At 48.2% G+C, this 20,601-nt stretch overlaps 1 protein-coding gene across 1 annotated transcript; it reads left to right on the forward strand.

The window, feature by feature from the left end:
- Naaa (N-acylethanolamine acid amidase) lies at positions 1–17,899 on the forward strand. The gene is made up of 11 exons (XM_041671350.1): positions 1–279; positions 652–816; positions 3,510–3,636; positions 8,470–8,560; positions 10,942–11,018; positions 12,318–12,490; positions 12,602–12,664; positions 13,414–13,480; positions 14,716–14,744; positions 16,620–16,697; positions 17,180–17,899. Exons 1-10 carry the CDS (start codon positions 68–70, stop codon positions 16,693–16,695), a joined length of 1,080 nt encoding a protein of 359 aa, XP_041527284.1. The 5' UTR covers positions 1–67; the 3' UTR covers positions 16,696–16,697; positions 17,180–17,899.
- Positions 17,900–20,601: the final 2,702 nt, after the last annotated feature.

The raw sequence follows: 20,601 nt of genomic DNA on the forward strand, positions 1-20,601 counted from the left end.
CACCCCCTTCACTTCCCGGACCGGGTAAAGGCTCCATGGTAGGGTGCTGGCCTCAGGAGCCCGAGCCATGGGGACCCGAGCCACCGGGGCTGCGGGCTATGGAGCATACCTGGCGCTGGCTCTGCTGCTGCTGCCGGGGCCCTGGCTGTCGGCTGGCGTCCCCGGAGCTCCGCCACTCTTCAACGTCAGTCTGGACGCGGCCCCGGAGCGGCGCTGGCTGCCGATGCTGCAACACTACGACCCGGACTTCGTGCGCGCCGCGGTGGCGGAGGTCATCGGGTGAGCGCGGGACAGGTCCGGCGAACTTGCAGCCGGACTCTGCTCCTCCTTCCCCTCGGTGCTACATCCCAGTCCTCCCTCCGTAGCACCGTGCAGCGCCCAGCCGGTGGCTGACACTGCGAGGCGGGTTAGGCTGTCAAGTTCGGTGTCTCCGGTGGCGCGCCCGCCTTCCAGACGTTTTCCGGGTTAGGGCGACGCACAAGCTATCAGTCACCCAGCCGGTTTGGACTCTGGTTTGGAGCAGCTGCAGCAGCGCGCGTTGTTTCAGTTCTGGGAAAATCTAGAATAGCATTCCTCCCTCCTAGTCCACGCACGCTTGCACCCTCCGTGCTTTGAGCAGGAGAAACGAGCTTCGTGCTTTGTCGTCTCTAGCGACAGGGTTCCCCAGTGGGTACTCGAGATGATCGGAGAGGTGGTGTCGAAGGTGGAGAGCTTCCTGCCCCAACCCTTCACCGACGAGATCCGCGGCATGTGCAACTTCCTCAACCTCAGCCTGGCCGAGGGCATCTTGGTCAACCTGGCCTATGAGGCTTCCGCGTAAGTGCCCCATGCTAGGGTGGATTAAAGTCAACCAACTGTCACCTGTCGGGGATGGTCACCCACGATGAGTGGGAGGAGGTGTGTTTGGTGTGAGATGAAACAGGACAGTCCCTGCCCTTTGGAAACCACCTTGCGAGTCCCTGGGGAAATCTGAGCAGCACGCGCCTGGCAGGAGGAAGCAGCTGCTCTACCCAAAACTTAGTTTTTTTTTTTTTTTTTTTTTTTTTTTTTTTGATTTTCGAGACAGGGTTTCTCTGTGGCTTTGGAGCCTGTCCTGGAACTAGCTCTGTAGACCAGGCTGGTCTCGAACTCACAGAGATCCGCCTGACTCTGCCTCCCAAGTGCTGGGATTAAAGGCATGCGCCACCACCGCCCGGCTCCCAAAACTTAGTTTTATATTGTCATCAGTCTAGGGGGCATCCCACTGTCCACACTGCTCAAGGTCTGGGGCTGTGACTGTGGATAAGAGTGCCTGTAGCGGCGGGAGCAGAACTGAATTCAGACCCCTGGCAGGGTCTGTCCCTCTGTGCACATAACCCAGTCATCCGGGTGGGGAAAGAGGAGAGGATCATGGGAACTTGCTGCTTCAAGTTCAGTGGGAGAACCTGTCTGAAAAGTAAAGTGGAGAGTTCGGTGTGACCACCTGAGTGCGATCCCTGAGACGGGGTAGAAGGAGAGAGCTGACTAATGTTGCCTGTCCCCTGGCCTCCAGAAGGGCACCATGGCGCGCGTACTCTCCCCTCTCCTACACAGATAAAAACAAGATGGAATCAGAGGAAGATCCCGGCACTCCACACTTACATTTCCTACCCTGCATGGACGTCCTGTTAGGTGCTTATAGCTTGGGGCTGCCTTAAGATGAAGGAGGCACAGCCAGGCACTCAGGAGGCAGAGGCAAGGAAGATCTCTGGGTTCATGAACCGTCTGGTTTACAGAGCTAGTTGAGGACAGACAGGGACTCAGAAAAACCCTGTTTCTCTCAAAAATGAATAAGCAAAATAAGATTAAAAAAATAAGATGAGTGAAGGTTAGTTTGTGGAGTAACAAACTATTCTACAGCAATTTTCCAACCTCAGAAGAGCAGGGTCCCTCAGCGTTCTAACTGCCTGCCTTTCCAGGAGAAGACATCTGTGGACTCCAGCCCGCTAAACTCAAGTGCCTTTCAAAGCGAACTAAGTTCATTTTGCCCTGTGTCTCAAATTAAGACGTTTATTAAATTGCCTAACTTTCTTTGTAAGTCCCCCTCAGGTTCAGGTAGGAAGTGCTGCTCTTGCTTCTGAAGGCTGGGCTATGAGAACAGCCGCCATATGCTAAGTGTGGCTACTGAATCTTCAAGGCCTCAGGCAGCCTAGGAGCACAACCCTGGGGAGGGGGCGGTGGCATTTTCTGGTCTGTGGTGTGGAAACCAAGCCTCAGAGGGAACACTTGCCGGCTCTCTGGTGGCTGTGAGTCCCAAGGAGTACCCCTCCTGAAGCAGAGGCATGTCCTTTTCCCCTGTGCTTCTGCAGATGGGGTCACATTGGAAAGACTTGCACACCAGGAATGGTGGTGTGTACTCCTTTAATCCCGGCGTTTGGAAAGTAGGGGCAGGAGGATCTCTGTGAATTTGAGGCCAGTCTGGTCTAGATTGCTGAGTTTCAGGACATGCCCAAAAAAGACTCGGCAGTCACCTTGCCGCCTTTTAGAAAACATCAATTTTGAGAACACCTCTGCAGACTTTAGGCACTCACCATGTTACCTGGGTCCTCAACTCTATGCAGCCCTTTGGGCTCAAGATCAGAAACCTTAGGAGTCAAAACTTCACTAATCTTTTTTCTTTAAACAAACCAAGCAGTGAGATAATACTTGTTTTCTCCTAATTATAAAAGTATCGTTGAACCATTACAAAAAATAAGTAGTGCCAAAAGTTTATCAAAAAGATTTTTAAATCCACTCATTTATTTATTTGTATGTTTTGTGACAGGGTTGCCCTGTCTCACCTGGAACTGTCTATGTACAACAGGCTGGCCTCAAACTCACAGAGACCTACCTGCCTCAGCTTCCCAAGTTTTAGGATTAAAGACTTCTGTCACTATACCCTCCCTGGAGGTCCTTGTAATTTAGTTAGTGTGTGTGTGTGTGTGTGTGTTTGCTCTAACAATGCAAAATAAGAAGAGGACAGCTTGGGCTAGCTTTGAATACCATGTTAATAGGTAACGTACCAGCAAGCGGAGCTCAGAGGCCTAGCTGTGCCTTGCATACACACAGGACGTGGGGGAACATGAAACTCTGATCTGGTACATCTGTAGCAGCATTGCATGGGCCCACAGCAGGGTCTAGATGTGTTATGTCCAGTTGTATTTTCCAGCCAGAATTGTAGTTCCATATCCTTGTACAAGAACATATTATAGAGCCGGGCGGTGGTGGCGCACGCCTTTAATCCCAGCACTCGGGAGGCAGAGGTAGGCGGATCTCTGTGAGTTCGAGACCAGCCTGGTCTACAAGAGCTAGTTCCAGGACAGGAACCAAAGCCACAGAGAAACCCTGTCTCGAAAAACCAAAAAAAAAAAAAAAAAAAAAGAACATATTATAGCATTTGTGTCAACAGTAAGGAAGAAAGCCTGATGCTTTGGGGGATTCGTTTTAAAAACAGGAATCTCGCTTTCTGTTCCTGTTGTCTTCATTCATGTTGGAATTTTCCCTTTGCTCAGATTCTGCACCAGTATTGTGGCCCAAGACTCCCAAGGCCACATTTACCACGGCCGGAACCTGGACTACCCTTTTGGAAATGTCTTGCGAAAGATGACGGCGGATGTGCAGTTCCTAAAGAACGGACAGGTACAGCCATGCATACAGCATGCAGAGATCAGGGGCAGGTACAGCCATGCATACAGCATGCAGAGATCAGGGGCAGGTACAGCCATGCATACAGCATGCAGAGATCAGGGGCAGGTACAGCCATGCATACAGCATGCAGAGATCAGGGGCAGGTACAGCCATGCGTACAACATGCAGAGATCAGGGGGAGGTACAGCCATGTGTACAGCATACAGAGATCAGGGGCAGGTACAGCCATGCGTTCAACATGCAGAGATCAGGGGCAGGTACAGCCAAGCGTACAACATGCAGAGATCAGGGGCAGGTACAGCCAAGCGTACAACATGCAGAGATCAGGGGCAGGTACAGCCAAGCGTACAACATGCAGAGATCAGGGGCGGGTACAGTCATGCGCACAAGATGCAGAGGTCAGCAGAGTTTCTGATCCAGGATAGGAGCCATTTGCAGGGCCCTTCTTCCTGTAAGAGCCAGACACCAGGATGGGGATGTAGGCTCAGTGGATCATGAGGCGCAGGGTCTGGATCCTCAAGGCCATGCAAAGCTGAACTCAGTAGCAGATGTCTGTGATTCCCAATGCTCATGAGAGAGAGGCCAGCTGGCCTGGCACAGACTGTGGTGAGCAAGAGACTCTACTTCAGGGAAGGTGGAAGGCAAGGATTGACACCCAAAATTGAAGTTCTCCTCTGACCTCCATACATGCACCATGGCACATGCAAGCTCCGCCCCTATTAAAAATAATCCCCAAACCATCAACTTCCTGGGGAAAACAAAACCAGGAGAGAGTTATAACAATTCTGGCCAATGAAGAAGGATCAGTTGTTGTTGGGGGGTGGTTGGTAGGCATGGGCTTAAAGAGGCCGGTTTTCTTTAGGCACTTTTTAGGGGGTACCATAGATAGGATTTCTATTGCTGCAATGAAATATTATGACCAAAAAGAAAGTTGGGGAGGAAAGGGTTTATTTAGTTCACACTTCTACATTGCTATTCATCACCCAAAAAAAAGTCAGGACAGGAACACAAGCAGGACAGGTACCTGGAGGCAGGAACTGATGCATAGGCCACGGAGGCATGCTGTTCACTGGCTTGCTCCCCATGGCTTGTTCAGCCTGCTTTCTTAAAGAATCCAGGCCAACCAGCCAGGGATGGTGCCACCTGCAGGGGACCGAGCCCTCCCTCATCAATCACTAACGAATAAACTGCCTTTCAGCGGGACCTAACGGAGGCATTTTCTCAGCTGGGTTCCCTCCTTTCAGATGACCCTAGTTTGGGTCAGACTCTCCAGCCCTGGGGGACTGATCAGTAGTGCAAAGGTTGTGTACTATCTGCACCTTCCGCTGCTCTCCCTGTTCAGGTGACTTCTGGAATCGGGGAGGGCTGCACAGTGCTGAGGGACACCCATCTTTAAGGTGGGGTGGTCCTGGCTTTGCCTTGGGCCTCTGTCACTTATGGCCACTGAGAATTGCTCAATCCTGTTCTGCAGGCTCCAACTCAGAGGCATTAGCATTTGCTTCTCTGAAGTAGCTGTTATGATTAAATGAAGCCCTCAGGGTAAAGCAAATTGTAGGTCTAGATAAACAGCAGCTAAATCCCGGAGCTACAGAAATGACTTAGTGGTTAAGAGCACCGTCTGCTCTTACACAGGACCTGGCTTCAGTTCCCAGCACCTATGTGTCTCCTGAAAACCATCCACAATTCCCGCTCCAGGGGACTTGTTGCCCTCTTTTGACCTTCGAGGCACCAGGCACTCATGTAGTGGAAACATCTAGAGAGTAGATTAATCAATATTGGTTGAATATAAAGCGTGTACTAGCCAGGTGGGTAACTGGAGGTTTCTCTCCCTCCCGCCGGTTCTTGAATAACCACTCTGAGCCTTTATATTAATTACAAACTGTTTAGCCTATTATCTCAAGTCTTTCACAGTTCAGTCACCCAAGTTATTTGCACATTTTTCAGATGGAGCAAATTTGAGTAACCCAGTGAACAAGGTTATCAGTACAAAATTAAGTTTGGTTTGGTTTTGTTATTTCGAGACAGGGTTTTCTCTGTGTAACCCTGGCTGTCCTGAAACTCACGATGTAGACCCGACTGGCCTTTAACTCCCTTGTGCTAGGCGTTGGTGTTGGGATTAAAGGCATGCACCACCATACCTAGCTTTAATATTAAGTTTTAAAAAGAAAAATACTACTCTAGGTCTATTTAATTTCTCAAAATATAAAAATATTGGTTAGCCATTCTAAACAGTACAAACTGCGCTCTTTGAGATGCTTCTAGATGTTTCCAGTAAACAAAGCCCAAAGATCTTTGCTGGTGGTGTCTTTCAACCACTATAGCTTGTGACTTGGTTTACGCTGATGAGTGCAGTGTTAAATGGAAGCTGGCTGTAGGGTGGCTTCTCAAGCATCTGAGCTTTAGTCTGGTTGCTCTTGGTGAGTCGTTGCTGCTGTGAGCCACAAGCATTGCACAGTAAAATTACAGCTGGCAGATCTACAGACAGATCCTCAAGAGTGTGGTCTGATGGAGAACCCGATTTGCAGACCTCCTGGAATACTAGTCTTTTGGATAGTCGCTGTCAGTTCTGTAGAAACCTTGTGAGGTCGTGGCTCTTCTCCCTTCCATAATGGGATTCATCTCGAAATAGCCCAGCTGTGTAGAAATCGTTCTTTAAACCTGGCTTTTCTTGTACTGGCAGCTGGATGACTTTACCCACACCGTGGGGCCCTGGTGTGAAAGCATTCACTCAGTCAAACCTTTGTTCTCCTAGCAAATCTACATAAAGCTGGTCCCCCACAAGTCTCCTTGTTGACAGGGCTTGTTGACAAGAAAGGAGCCCTGAGCAGGAGGCACTGAGCAGGAGAGACAGCACATTTGCTCTTACTGATAAACAGGTCAGGGTAACCCTGAATTCTCTAAAAGCCAACTCAGAAGAGTATAACCAGCCTTTACTCTACCCTAACAAGTTATTAATATTCTGTACTTACCTTCATCTTTCATTTGACAGAAGGTCTTAGTCTAGAAAATTACCTGTTTGTACCTTTACCCCTAAAATATACAGGAAGAAACCCTTGGGATGCTAAACCAGCCCCAGAGAAAGAAATTCCTTCTCACCTGGGACCCAGTGGATACAGCACCCTGATACTTAGCCCAGTGGGGAGGAACAAGCTCCACCCCAATTGTTAACCCTAAGAAATGCATGCTTGGTATTATTGTTATTTACCAGAAAATTGTTAACAATGTCTATGTCGGTATAGAAACTGGAAACCTTGGGTGGGAGAACAGCGAGGAACATCAAAGAGAAACGTCTAGGGGAACATCAGGAGAGCATTAGAGAGAGCATAGAAAGAATCTAAAAAAGAATAAAATGATAAAAAACTTATGTGAGCCTCTCAGACCTTGTTAGTCAGGTTTCTACCTCTATAGCAATCCTTCTGGATCCTGAGAGCTTTAGTGGGGGCTTAACCCCAACATAAACCTCAATACGTTCTGGTTGTTCCCCTGACTCCACAGACCTTATAAACATAGAGTGTCTCTTGTCATGAATTTCAAACACGTTTCCAGTTAAACCCCACTTGCTGCTTTCAGAATGAAAGTCTTCTGGGTGAATAATTGTGTTTCGCAGACACACCGACTCCAAAGGGTGAGAAACAATCAGTTATGCTGACATCTGCTGGTTCAGACTCAGATCTCTAAGTGTCTTAGTAGTTGTCTGACTTAGCAGTCGGTCTGGTAACTACCACGACTCCTGCAGACTGACACCATGGGTGGTGTTGTAAATCGTCCGCCACCAGTCACTCACGCCCAAGTACCAGCAAGGTCCTTGGATAGAACCGCAGGCACCATTACTTCATGCTTTACCAAGCATTCTCTAAAAAGCAATTTGGAGAGCAGGGTGTGGTGGTGCACGCCTTTAATCCCAGCACTTGGGAGGCAGAGGCAAGGGATCTCTGAGTTCAAGGCCAGTCTGGTCTTCAGAGCAAGTTCCAGGACAGCCCCGGCTGCACAGAGAAACCCTGTCTCTAAAAACAAAACAAAAAAGCAGTGTGGACGCTGGAGAAATGGTTCAGTGGTTAACAGCACTGGCTGCTCTTCCAAAGGTCCTGAGTTCAATTCCCAGGTGGTTACAAGATGGCTCACAACCATCTGTACTGAGATCTCGTGCCCTCTTCTGGCCTGCAGGTGTACATGCAAGCAGAACACTATACATAATAAACAAATAAATCTTTTTTTTTTTTAAAAAAAAGAGGCGTGGGGGGCCGGAGAGATGGCTCAGTGGTTAAGAGCATTGCCTGCTCTTCCAAAGGTCCTGAGTTCAATTCCCGGCAACCACATGGTGGCTTACAACCATCTGTAATAAGGTCTGGTGCCCATTTCTGGCCTGCAGACATACACACAGACAGAACACTGTATACATAATACATAAATAAATATTAAAATAAATAAATAAAAAAGCGGTGTGGTTCTAGTTAGAAGCTAGGGAAAGGAAGGCTGTACCCCACCCCCATCTGTCTCACTAGCTGTTTGTGGACCCCTCTCCCAACCAGGTAAAGAGCACCTGTTCCAGAATGCTGTCTGAGTCTCATTTTGTTATGTTGAAATCTCTAAGGGAAAAAAATCTAGGAAGCTGGATATGGTGGCACATACTTTTAATCCCAGAACTCAGGAGGCAGAGGCAAGTAGATCTCTGTGAGTCTGAGGCTACATAGCAAGTTCCAGGCCAGCCAGGACTACACAGTGAGGCACTCTATCAAACAAAATGCAGGAAAGTGTAAGGGAATTAAGTGATTTCAATTTGCTTCCTGCTGGGTGGCAAATGATACTCTGTTTTCTTGATTTCAGGTCGTGTTCACGGGGACTACTTTTGTTGGCTATGTAGGATTGTGGACAGGTCAACGTCCACACAAGTTTACAGTGTCTGGTGATGAACGAGGTGATTAAAACAAACTCAGGAGCATTTTAAAGCAAACCCTTGTTGAGGTCTTCTATCTGCTTCCTTCACTCTCAACCAACAGAATATGTGGAGGGAGACTTCCAGAACCAAGGACTTCTTCCTGTGAGACGGGCAGTGACCACAGGCGGTGCTGGGACTACAAGAAGGTGCAGAGGAGTGAGGGTGTAGGTTGTCCCTAGGGTCAAGGGCTAGGGAAAGCCTGACCCAAGTGACCCCAGTCCGGGTCTGCAGAGGCAAGGGGAAGATCATTTCTGTGGTCTAACAGCAACAGCAAAGATGGTGGGTATCATGAAATGAACAGTCGGGGTAGATACGGCAATAGCTGTTACTATTGGTGTAGTCCAAAAATGGCATAGTCTATCACGGCAGGGCGTAAGGACACTGGAGATGCAGAGGAAACTGTACCCGTGTGCAGGGCTGTGAGGAGGGGCTGGGTTTTAAGCAAAATAAATGCCATAGGAGAGTTTCAGACCAAAGAGTGAACAGGTTTGTTCTCTCTCTCTCTCTCTCTCTCTCACACACACACACACACACACACACACAAACACACACAAACACACATTTGAAACAGTAGGATCTTTGTTATAAGCGTCCTGAATGCTGGGCTTGCAGAAGTACCATGATCGTAGCTCTGATTTATGCTTTGACCTTCTTTGGCTGCTCAGTAGAGGTTGAACTGTGTTGGGTTAAGAAAGAGTCAGAGGAACACTAAGGGGTTATTGAACTCATCCACTGGTCCACGACCCTGTCCACAGGCAACCTTTGTGAAGCTCTTGGATTTAACATGCATATGCTCATTTTCTCACCGACACAGGCAGGGCTGACCCCAGGGACCATACATGAGGCAGGGTTGGAAACTGAGGCTACAAAATGAAATGATAGCTGTGGGAGGAAGAGGTGCTTCTCGGACTGATCTCCTGGGACCTGCGCCAGTTGTTCTGTTTGCTGACAGCTCCATGTCATTGCCCAAACCTCATGGGGACATTGTTTGCTTCCATAATATGTGGGAAACCCAGGGAGAGACGACCTCTTGCCTCTGTCCCCAGGGGCTCGAAGCTAAGGAAGAGCAGAGAATCCACATGGCATTCCTCATCTGATGACCTAGGTGACATCGTGCTGTTATTGCCTCTTTTGGATGGGTTTATTCATGTGTATGTGGTTTTGTTTGTTTGTTTGGTTGGTTGTGTGTGTGTGTGTGTTTGTTTTGTTTTTTGAGACAGGGTTTCCCTGTGAAGGCCAGGCTGTTCTGGAACTCAACTCTGTAGACCAGGCTGTTCTGGAACACAACTCTGTAGACCAGGCTGGCCTCAAACAAAGAGATTCACCTGCCTCTGCCTCACAAGTGCTGGGATTAAAGCTGTACACTGCCACCACCTGGTCCAGTATTCAGCTTTTTATACCTGTGTATTTATTCAACATTTTCTCAAATACCAGTCATGAATGAATCTGAATCTTAAATCCAAACCACAGCATGACAATGTTAAATGGGTTTTTTTTGTGTGTGTGTGATGTCTACAGATTTCTACAAATGCATATATTTATTTAACAAGCTTTGATTCCATCTTATGAATTAAGATGTTTGTTAAACTGATTATTAGAATGTCAGCAATTTAAAATAACTGAGTTAGTCTGTAACGTACAAAACTGATGAAATGCGCTCATATTTAAACTTATTAAAGATACACCAGAAAGACAAAGTTTGCCACTTCCTTCCTAAAATTTGTTGAGCAGCTTCCCTTGAAAGGAACAGAATTTAATTTTGCCTGAGATAATTATTGGTAGAATGAGTTTATCTAACATAATCGCTATTGAATCTGGTGCAAAAGATTCTGTTTTCAAAACCTGAGGGAAGCTGGGCATGGTGGCATACACCTGTATCCCAACGCTCTGGAGGCTGAGGCAGAGGAGTAACACATTAGAAGTCTGCCTTGGTCTACATAGGAAGCTCCTGCCTCAAAATGTAAAAAGATAAATAAAAGAGAAAAAGGAAAAAGAGAGATCAGTGAACATTTGCATGTTTTTGTTGCTTACTGTATGTATATGTACACGCAGTTGGTATAGATGTTTTGTGATTGGCTGACTCTCAGGCTTAGGGCCAGTGAGATGACTCAGCAGGGAAGAGCACCTGCTGTCAAGTCCTAGGATCTGAGTTTGATTCCCCAGGGCCCACATAATGGAAGGAGAGAACCGGCTCCTGCAGCTGCCCTGTGACTCTCATGCTGCGGCGCACACACCTAAACACACCATCAGAATAAAAATGGAAATAAACGTAATAAAGAACTTTTGAAACTAAAAATTATTTTCTAAAATGTGAATGGTGCTCGGACCCTACACTGATTGACGCTTCTCTACACCTGCAGATAAAGGCTGGTGGTGGGAGAATGTGATCGCCGCGATTTCTCTGGGACACTCTCCGATCAGCTGGCTTATCCGCAAAGTGAGTACTGACGTTGCGTCCGCCTCCCCAAGGCTCGTCTAAACAGAGGGACCATATTGCAGGGCTCTGTGTCCTTTAATAAGACGGATGTTCTTCCCCAAGAAGAATAAGCTATGTAAACATTAACAATAAGGCTGGATGCGACTAACGGTGACATGGGCAGATTTTAATCAGTAATGTACTATTGCAACAGAGACAAGAATGGGGGTGAACTGAGCTCAGCTCTGGTTTATACAGGGGGGCCTGGCTGCTTTAAAGGAAGAATAGAAGGGTAAGGAAGAGGGTGAATGGGGATTTAGAAGGTTCAGAGAGGACACACATGAAATAAATGTAAAAAAAACACTGTAAAAATATCTCATCTTTGCAGCAATATGAACAAGGCCTTGTCGGGGCCTTGAGGCTAATGTGCCATGCGATAGAACCTTTGGGGACCCCAACTTTTGAATTGTCCTTTCGGTGACTCCTTTCCTATCCCCGTACTTCTGTGTGCTATGGTAGGATGGGAGCTGTGAGATGTCTTTCTCTCAGAAGGGGACAAGAGTGATTGTGAGGGTGGCGGGGATAGGGGGGTCCCTAGGGCAGGGTGTTCTTAGCAGCTGAACTTAGCAAAGGAGCACAGATGGAAGCGGGGAGCTGGGCAGTGATGCTCTTTACTGTGCGTGCCTCAGACCTGCGCCTGACTCCACAGACTTGGTCTGGCTCCTCGCCCTGATACCACACACCATCTCTCTGTCCCAAGTCTTTGACCTGAAACTCAGCCCCACACCCACTCCACACCCTGTAGCTTCCATCACAGTGTGAGTCCTGCTTGTCCCCCGGTTCCTGACTCTTGTGCCCAAAGTGAGGATGCGTTCCTTGTTGTGGCTTCCATCATTATTTTACCATGTCACCCTTGCCTGGTCACGTCTCTGTGTTTTTGGAGAATTTGTCGAGAGCAAGTACGAGGCCCTGGCCCCCCTCCGACATGTCATCTACTGCAGAGCGGTGACCAAGAAGTGGCTTTGGGGAGAACAAAGGAATGGGGAGAAATGGCCAAAAATCACGCCCCCTAAGTCTGAGGGAGCCAACTCTAGAACTAGATGACAGCTCTGTCCTGCTGTGGGCTCTCTGCTGAAGCTGAGGGGTTTGTCGGTGCTGTTTGTTTGCCTCCCAGGATCCCCGGGGTCTACAGGGTATGGTCAGGAGTTCCAGGTTACAGCCATGGCTTAGCCCCGGAGGCTGTACTTTGGAGTGTGTGCCTTGCCATGTGGGCCTCTCCTTGGGATGCCGTAGCCAATACCGGTTTGTCCTTCTGTTCAGACCCTGAGTGACTCAGAAGACTTCGAAGCGGCTGTTTTGACTCTGGCTAAGACGCCCCTCATTGCTGATGTGTACTACATTGTTGGGGGTACCTCACCCCGGGAGGGAGTAGTCATCACCCGGGACAGAGGTGGCCCAGCGGACATTTGGCCTCTTGACCCTTTGAGTGGAGCGTGAGTAGAATTACAGTCTCATCATCAAATCTCGTTTGCTGGAGTGGGAGTTATTTTTAATAATTCTTCTAAATGCCCCCTGGATAAGGTGAACTGCACACTCTATTGCAGGTGGTTCCGAGTTGAGACAAATTATGATCACTGGAAGCCTGTACCCAAGAGGGATGACCGAAGGTAGACTTTTTGTTCTTGTCTCACTCTGTAGCCCAGGCTAGCATGGAACTGCCTTTAAGCCTGGACTAGCCTCAAATTCAGAGTAATCCTCTTGCCTCGGCCTCCGGGTACTGCGATTAGAGGCTTGAGCCTCCCTACCCAGCCCTGAAGATAGACTTCCAATATTCTGTCATGGTTAGGGAATGGTCCCCTTCCTACACCAGGGACCTGCCTACATCTCCTTCCAGAAAATACGCCCTGACCCCTCACCAGGACCTGGATGGGTAGAGGGTATGGAAGAGGGCAGTGGGGAGGACCTCTTGGTAGCTGGTGGGGACTGGAAGGGTGGGTTGGCCCTGGATCTCATCATGAACCCTACCAATGGCTCTATGAGGCCCGGGAGAGAGACTAGGAAAGGCTGGATAATGACCACTGCTAACAGGCTTTCTTTGGAAGGAAACCATTGCCCTGCTCTTTTTACTGTGGAAACACTGTGAGTCATTGGGTAACAGGAAGTAGTATATCTCACTAATCTCTGTTGTCCCACGTGCTTGGTGATATTGATTGCTGCAGCAATTGGTCCAGGTTCCCTGAGCACACGGGATGAGTGGGGTTTAGCTGAACGAATCAGATGAAGCGGGAAAGAAGGTTGGGAACCAGAATCTATTTGAAGGAGACTGGGCCTTGCTCTGGGCCTCTCCAAATGGCGTCTGATGAGGGTCAGGGTTTCCCTGAGGCACCTGGTGACCTTTGACCTGTTGTCCTTACAGAACACCAGCTATCAAAGCCCTAAATGCCACCGGGCAAGCACACATCAACCTGGAGACCCTTTTCCAGGTAACTCTGTCTCCTTGCTTACCTTCTCTAGGGTGTTGCTGTCCTAAGAGCGCAAAAAAAGGTCTCTGAATTCAAGAAAAATGTTGCAGTAAAAGTTGAAGACATTTTAAAAGCCACTTTATATTTTCTGAGTTTGGGTCTGTATAGGTTAGAGTATCTGTCTTCATCTAAGCTTCTCGTCATACTAGAAGAAATGAGCACAGTTACATGTTTGCTGTTTAAAAGAGAAAGAACAGGAGCCAGAGAGATGGCTCAGTGGTTAAGAGCACTGGCTGCTCTTCCAGAGGATCCAGTTTCAAGTCCCAGCAACCCCATGGCAGCTCACAGCTCCATGGACTCTAAGGACGCTAATGCCCTCACACAGGCACGCGGGCAGGCAAAACACCGAAACACATGAAATAAAAATAAACTGTTGGACTCTAGCGTCCAAACACCGAGAAGGAGTCGCCCCCAGAGACCATCTCATACACACAGCCGATGCAAAAGCATGAGGATTTTATTAATTCTGTCATGACAGGGTCCCCCAGCATTCGGGAAGCCGAGGGACCTCGAATAACGGGTACAGTCTACTTTTAAAGGGGCCACAGAAGCAAGGGGGGTTGTTCTTTGACTATTCTGATTGGCTTATTTGAAAGGACTATTACCAATAATTGACTGGAGAGCTGTTGCCAGATCAGATGAGGTAAGAGGTCATTTTGACCCCGTTTCCCAGGGGACCGAACCAAAACTTACGTATATGGGTAATCGTTCAGGAACTGAGTACGTGCAAGTGTAGCTGTTAGGTCCTTGGTTCCCAGGGGAGGAGGGGAAGCACTATGGCACAGAGGCTGAGAGGATTCAGAATTGTCAAAAATGGCTTCAGGATTGTCTTAAAGTCTTACAAAACAAATTGAAAAAGAGAGCGAGCAAGAATTTAAAAATCTACAACAATCATCCTGAGATACACTGGAATGTTAAGCGGTTATATTCTTTTTTATAAACACTTATTTAGTGTGTGTGTGTGTGTGTGTGTGTGTGTGTGTGAGTGTGTGCTCAGAGGACAACTCCTGGGAGTTGATTTTCTCCTTCTACCATGTGGGTTCCAGGCACTGAACTCAGCTCATCAGCTTGGCAGGCAGCTCCTTTACCTGCTCAGCCCTCTCGCCGGGCACGTGGTTACAGTCTCCTTGTACGTACTCTGCGCGTGTGTCTTCTACCTTTTACTGTTTTCCTAATATGATGTTTTTCCTGTGCAGGTTTTATCTGTGTTTCCTGTTTATAACAAGTAAGTTGCATGTTCAGCACATCTCATTGTCCCCCAGGAAAAATGTTCCTGTGACCAGGTGTTTCAGAGCAGAAGCTCCTGCACCAAGTGCCTCTAAAAGCGAGCTCAGCTGTCTGCCCTGATATGCCAGTTAGAGAGACGAGGAAGAAAACAAAGAAAGGCATGCTGGGAGGCACAACAAGTAAAGGGGTCAGTGAGTTGGAACTCATCTTGAGGGGGCTGGCAGGTGCTTAGGTTTTAAACAGAAGGATTGGGGAGCCAGGCGGTGGTGGCACACGCCTTTAATCCCAGCACTCAGAAGGCAGAAGCAGGCGGATCTCTGTGAGTTTGAGGTTCACTTGGTCTGCAAAGCGAGTTCCAGTACGGGCTTCAAAGCTTCACAAAGAAACCCTGTCTCGAAAAAAAACAAAACAAAAAAGAAGAAGAGGCTGATGATGATGATAATGATGATGATGATGATGATGATTGGGGGAAGAGTCAAGAGTAGCTCCTCCTGGTGAGGCCGTGGACTGGCTGATCCCTGTTCCATTCTGGTTTTGCAGAGGGCTCTGAAGAAGTCCCCACCTCTTAAGAGGATGGGCTGGTTCTCAGAAGATGTGGGGGTGTCCTGTAAGGCTGTGCTGTTCCTGGAACCACAGTTGACGCAGGTTTAGGATAATTCCTGGGGACATTTAAGTGCATTTGGGGGAACTGCAACAGGGCAGGGTAAAAACAGTCGGTAACATGCGTCCATGAATCTTAAGCCTGGAATCGGGTTGGGGTAGTTAGCAGCACCAGTCTCTAGATAGGCACCCCTACTAACATGGGGTGTTCAGAGTGACAGACTCACACGCCCGTGTGCAGAGGGGAGCAGTGATCCATCGAGACAGATATAAAATGAAGGCAGTGCCCGACTTCAGCCCTCTCTCAGTTACCATGTGCGCCCAGAGAGGAGTCAGCTCTCATCTAAGAGCTTCTTACGTCCGAAGGCAGCAGTGAGCCAAGCTAAGTCTCGGGGGATACATATTCTAGTTCAGGGGGAGGGGCAGGTACACATGTTACAACCAGGTGAGAAATTCAAGAAAAACAAAGTCATCAGCAGGATGGGGTGACCTGGATGAGGCTGTCTCTCGGTCCGCAGGGGGACAGTCTTCATGAGTTCATGAGCTCCCTGATAGACCTGGCTTTTGCCAGATTCCAGTTTCTGCTACCCACTCACGCTCTTCCTTCTGCTGAACACTCGCTGTCCGTGCTTCTTTTTCTTTATTTTTTTTTCCTAGACAGGGTTTTTCTGTGTAGCCCTGGCTCTCCCGGAACTTGCTCTGTAGACCAGGCTGGCCTCGAACTCAGAGGTCCACCTGCCTCTGCCTGCCTCCCAAGTGCTGGGATTAAAGGTGTGCGCCACCACCGCCAGGCAATTGCATTTCTCTTCTTATGTATTTATTCTTTTGATTTTTAAAAATATAGTTTGACGTTATGATTGCTGGCTTTATTATTATCCCTCCCCTTTTAACCTGTGCTCTTGACAACTGCAGCCTGAGCTAGGGTTTCTCTGGCCTGGAGCCTGTGATTTTATCCGCATGCTCTCCTAAGGGGGAGACACAGGATGCCCCTAGTGTGCTCTGAGGAGTAGCTGTACAGAAGTTGGGGGTCCCTTTCACCATGACAGCAAAGAACAGGGGTAGCCGCCCAAGTCACCACCACAGCCTGAGCTCTGAGGAATCAAAATTTGAAAGTCCATCTCGGCTTTGGGGGGTGTTTGAAAATAGGCAGAAGAAAACACTTAGACTTCTCTACCTACATTTTTACCATGCTGCCTCTGCATTCTTACCAAGAGATGGGCGGGGAACCATAGGGGAAGCTGATGCACGCATAAGAAAGGTCCTGTTATTTCAGCTTCACAATCTACACCACGGTGATGAGCGCTGCCCAGCCTGACAAGTACATGACTAGGATCCGGAACCCAAGCTGAAGGTGAACAGAGTGTGCCGTGCCGGGCTGGGAGGGATTTGATGATCCGTTAGATCTGTTACTGCTTTGTGGGGGGAGGCGGGGACAGTGCTTCCCACAGACGATGGTGACCTCCCTAAGACTTAAAAGTACATAATACTTTCGGGTAAGTATTTAGCATATGATGGTCAATCATTAGATATTTTTAGCTATTTGTATTTTATGTATGAGTGCTCTGCAGGCCAGAAGGTTCCAGTGAGCCCAAGGGTGGAGGACAGACATAAGGGACATAAAGGGACAGGAGTTCCTTCGTGCTGTCCCTGAACTCGACCTTCTGAACAGCACCTGCTGTCGGGACCCTGGGCTACTGCTCAGGTCTCTGGATTATTAAAACCTGGCCTGATAGTTTTTGGTCAACCTTTTAGCATGGGAATGCAAATCTTAAAAATTACATTTTTCAAAAATTTTTGTTTGAATTAAATGTATGTAATTTTTCTTCCTGCCAGGTGATTATTGTCGAAAGGCCGCATCTCAAAGGCTAGGACAGAGAGAAATGGTGTACTCTTTCATGAGCAGCGTGGCCTCCTCCCTCGTTCAGCTTTTCTGCCTTGCGCATGTGAGGGCATCTCTGGGCACGCATCTGGAGACGTGGACAGCAGCCCATTGTCTTGCATCCTCCCCACGTCCTGGTCCCCTTAATATTCCTTAACAGCCCACGCTGACTGCAGCAACTCATATAACCGGGGTCAGAGGTCAGGGTGTGTCTGGCTGGAACAACTCAGATACCTGGTGTTGGGGTCAGGGTGTATCTGGCTGGCCTCAGTTTCCCATGATTCTGTGTTTCTGCTTCTGCGTTTCTGCTGAAGGTGTGACAGGGCATGACGACTGTCATGGTTGGGCTGGTGGACAAGCCCGGGGAAAAGTCTCTCCTGAGGCTGGGTGCAGCTCTTGACAGTTTGCCTAACAAGCGCGAAGCCCTGGGTTCCAGCCATAGCACCACAGAATAAAGGAACAAATAAGTTTCTCTGGAAAGTGGAGAAGTGTAGTTTGAGTCGAGTCTGTTTAAAAGTGTGTTCATTTTGATTTCATATTTCCAAATAGCACCCCCCCTACACACACACACTTCTTATATAGGTCTAGTGTATTTTTATGCGAACTTTATTTAAAAAAAAACTACTTTCTTACTACTTTTGAAAATTATATAAAACCAAGTGATTTCTTGTCATTGTTTGTCGTTTGTTACTAAAATGTCAAAAGATGTCGTCAGGGAAAATAAAAGCTTGTAGACATCGAGTGTTGTGTTCTACCCTCTTTCCCTGAAATCCCTCACTTCCGTTTTTAAATACGATTTATTATTTTGTATTTCCTAGTGGGTGTAGGAAAGGGAATTAAGTATAGATTTCTCTGTAAATATTCATGGGAGACTTAATACCTATTTAATATACCCAGGCATCTTGGATTTGCTGAAGAATGATCTGGGAATGTAGATTAACAGTCATCTCATCTCAGCCTCATGAGGGGATTGGTCCCTGGGAAAGGCAGGAACAACACACACAGATCCACGTGCACGCATGCGTACACACACACACACACACACACACACACACAGATCCACGTGCACGCATGCGTACACACACACACACACACAGGCCCACGTACACGCATGCGTGCGCATACACACAGGCTCACATGCACGCATGCGCGCGCGGCTCGTGTGTAGCAGCTGGCATGCTGCAGTCACATGACCTCTGCGGGGTCACCGTTCTCTGTTTCTGGGTTAAGGAGCTCAGGCATCCAGGGCTGGCTTGGGGAACGTACCTCCTAATCCACAAGAGTAAGAGGATCTAGGATGGGTGTGTGTGTATCCCACCCAGAGTGACACGTCACACCCTGCAGACTTGCCTCCTGTCCCCAGGCCTCACTTGACCCAGGTTGCTGGCCCAGAGCTTAAAGGTGGATATTGCGAATGTCACTCTGCGCCTTGCAATGCACTGCCAGGCTTGTGAGTGTCACCCTGCCCTCCGAGAAGACAACACCAGACAAAGGTGCTGTCCTATCTGTTAAATCTACAGCCAGTTCCACCCACCAGCCCTGGAGATGAGATGACCAGACATATGGGTTAGGTGCCTGCCTCCTCAGGCCTCGCAGCTAAGCACCGAGAAGGTAAGGGGGAGCTTCCTGGCCTGTGGGAGAGAAATGGATAAGACATGAGCCCAACAAATGAAGGTAACGTGGGAGGGAAAAGGTTTCATTGTGGACAGAAGCACAGCTCATATCCACCTCCCCCAGCAGCCTCAAGAGTTTCCTGTCCCCTACAGCCTCCAAACCAGGATGCGTGGCTCCAATGAAGGAATGTTCAGGGAGCCAGTATGAAGCAGGGTTGGAGACTAAGTGAAGACATTTCTGGCAGATATTAAGCACAGAGGTTCATGGAGAGAGGCACTCGGGGAAGCAATGAGACACCCAAGGATGCCTGTGGCCTGTCAGCTTAGGTCCCTTTACAGTGGGTTTACATACGAGCTTAGTGGTTTTCAAGTGTCTTCTCTAAGGCTTGCTAAGAATACCCCCCCCCACACACACACATGCACACCACTTATTTTTAAAAAACACTTTAGATTTATTTTGTATGTATAATAGTTTTGCCTACACGTATGTATGTGCAAAATGTGCATGCCTAGTGCCCATGAATGTCAGAAAAGGGCATTGGGTTTCCTGAAACCGGAGCTATGGATGGTTGCCAGCTGCCATGTAGGTGCTGGGAACTGAAAGAGCCATAAGGGCTCTAAACCACTGAGCTGTCTCTCCAACCCCCAACACTCTCTCTCTCTCTCTCTCTCTCTCTCTCTCTCTCTCTCTCTCACACACACACACACACACACACACACACACACACTGCCCAGAGTGTAGCACATTTTCCTTAGTGAACAGGCTTTAAGGCGGGTCTGTAAAACGCACCGTTCAAGGTTAGGAAAGAGCAGGGTGTATTCAGTCTTCTATGTTCCTTGATTCTTTTTTTTTTTTAAGATTTCTTATGGTTTATTTATTTTATGTGTGTTGATGTGAAGGTGTCAGATCCCCTGGAACTGAATCTTCAGACAGTTGTGAGCTGCCATGAGGGTGCTGGGAATTGAACCCGGGACCTCTGGAAGGGTAGTCAGTGCTCTTAACTGCTGAGCCATCTCTCCAGCTCCTGTCCCTTGATTCTTACATAAGCAGTTCACTTACCCGTGGCCTGGGTAGGAATTCATGCATCATTCCAGCCCTAAGTAGGCATAGCTTGTTTGTTGCCTCCAACACCTCTGTGTGATGTCTATGGGAAGCATGGACTGCCTCACTAAGCAACTGTGACTTCACCAAAGATGCTTGAAGTTTCCCATGTGCAAGTGTGCCTGGGTGTATATGAGCATATGTGTGCTCCTAGGGACCTGTGTGCATGCCTGGGTATGCCTGGGCATGTGTGTGCATGTATGTGTGTGCCTGCATGCGTGTGTGCGCCTGGGGCTGTGCACGCTTGCGTATGAATTCGAATCCCAAACCTCTCCTCTTCTACTCTGTGGTTTAATCATTGGGAAATATTTTGATCAATGAGGATAAAAATGGTAGTGTTAAGAGCATCTAAGAGGTCAGGCATGGGTGGTACAGACCTGTAATCCCAGCGATTCAGGAGACTGAAACAAGAGAGGCACAAATTTGAGTCCAGCCTGGAATATTTAATATCTCAAAATGAATGTAAAAAGGGGAGGTAGGATGTAGCTCAGCTGGTAGAGAGCTGGACTAGCATGCATGAGGCCCGGCATCACATAAACAGGCATCGTTGGCGCATGCCTGTTACCTAACACTCAGACAGAAAAGACCACACAGACAGAAGTTCAAGGTTATCCTCAGTTACACAGTGGGTTTGAGGTTAGCCTGGAATACATGAGATCCT

Source organism: Microtus oregoni, unplaced genomic scaffold (genome assembly GCF_018167655.1).
Source record: "Microtus oregoni isolate MIOR12 unplaced genomic scaffold, Mior012 000021F_ref0000039, whole genome shotgun sequence".
In the NCBI taxonomy this organism is placed as follows: domain Eukaryota; kingdom Metazoa; phylum Chordata; class Mammalia; order Rodentia; family Cricetidae; genus Microtus; species Microtus oregoni.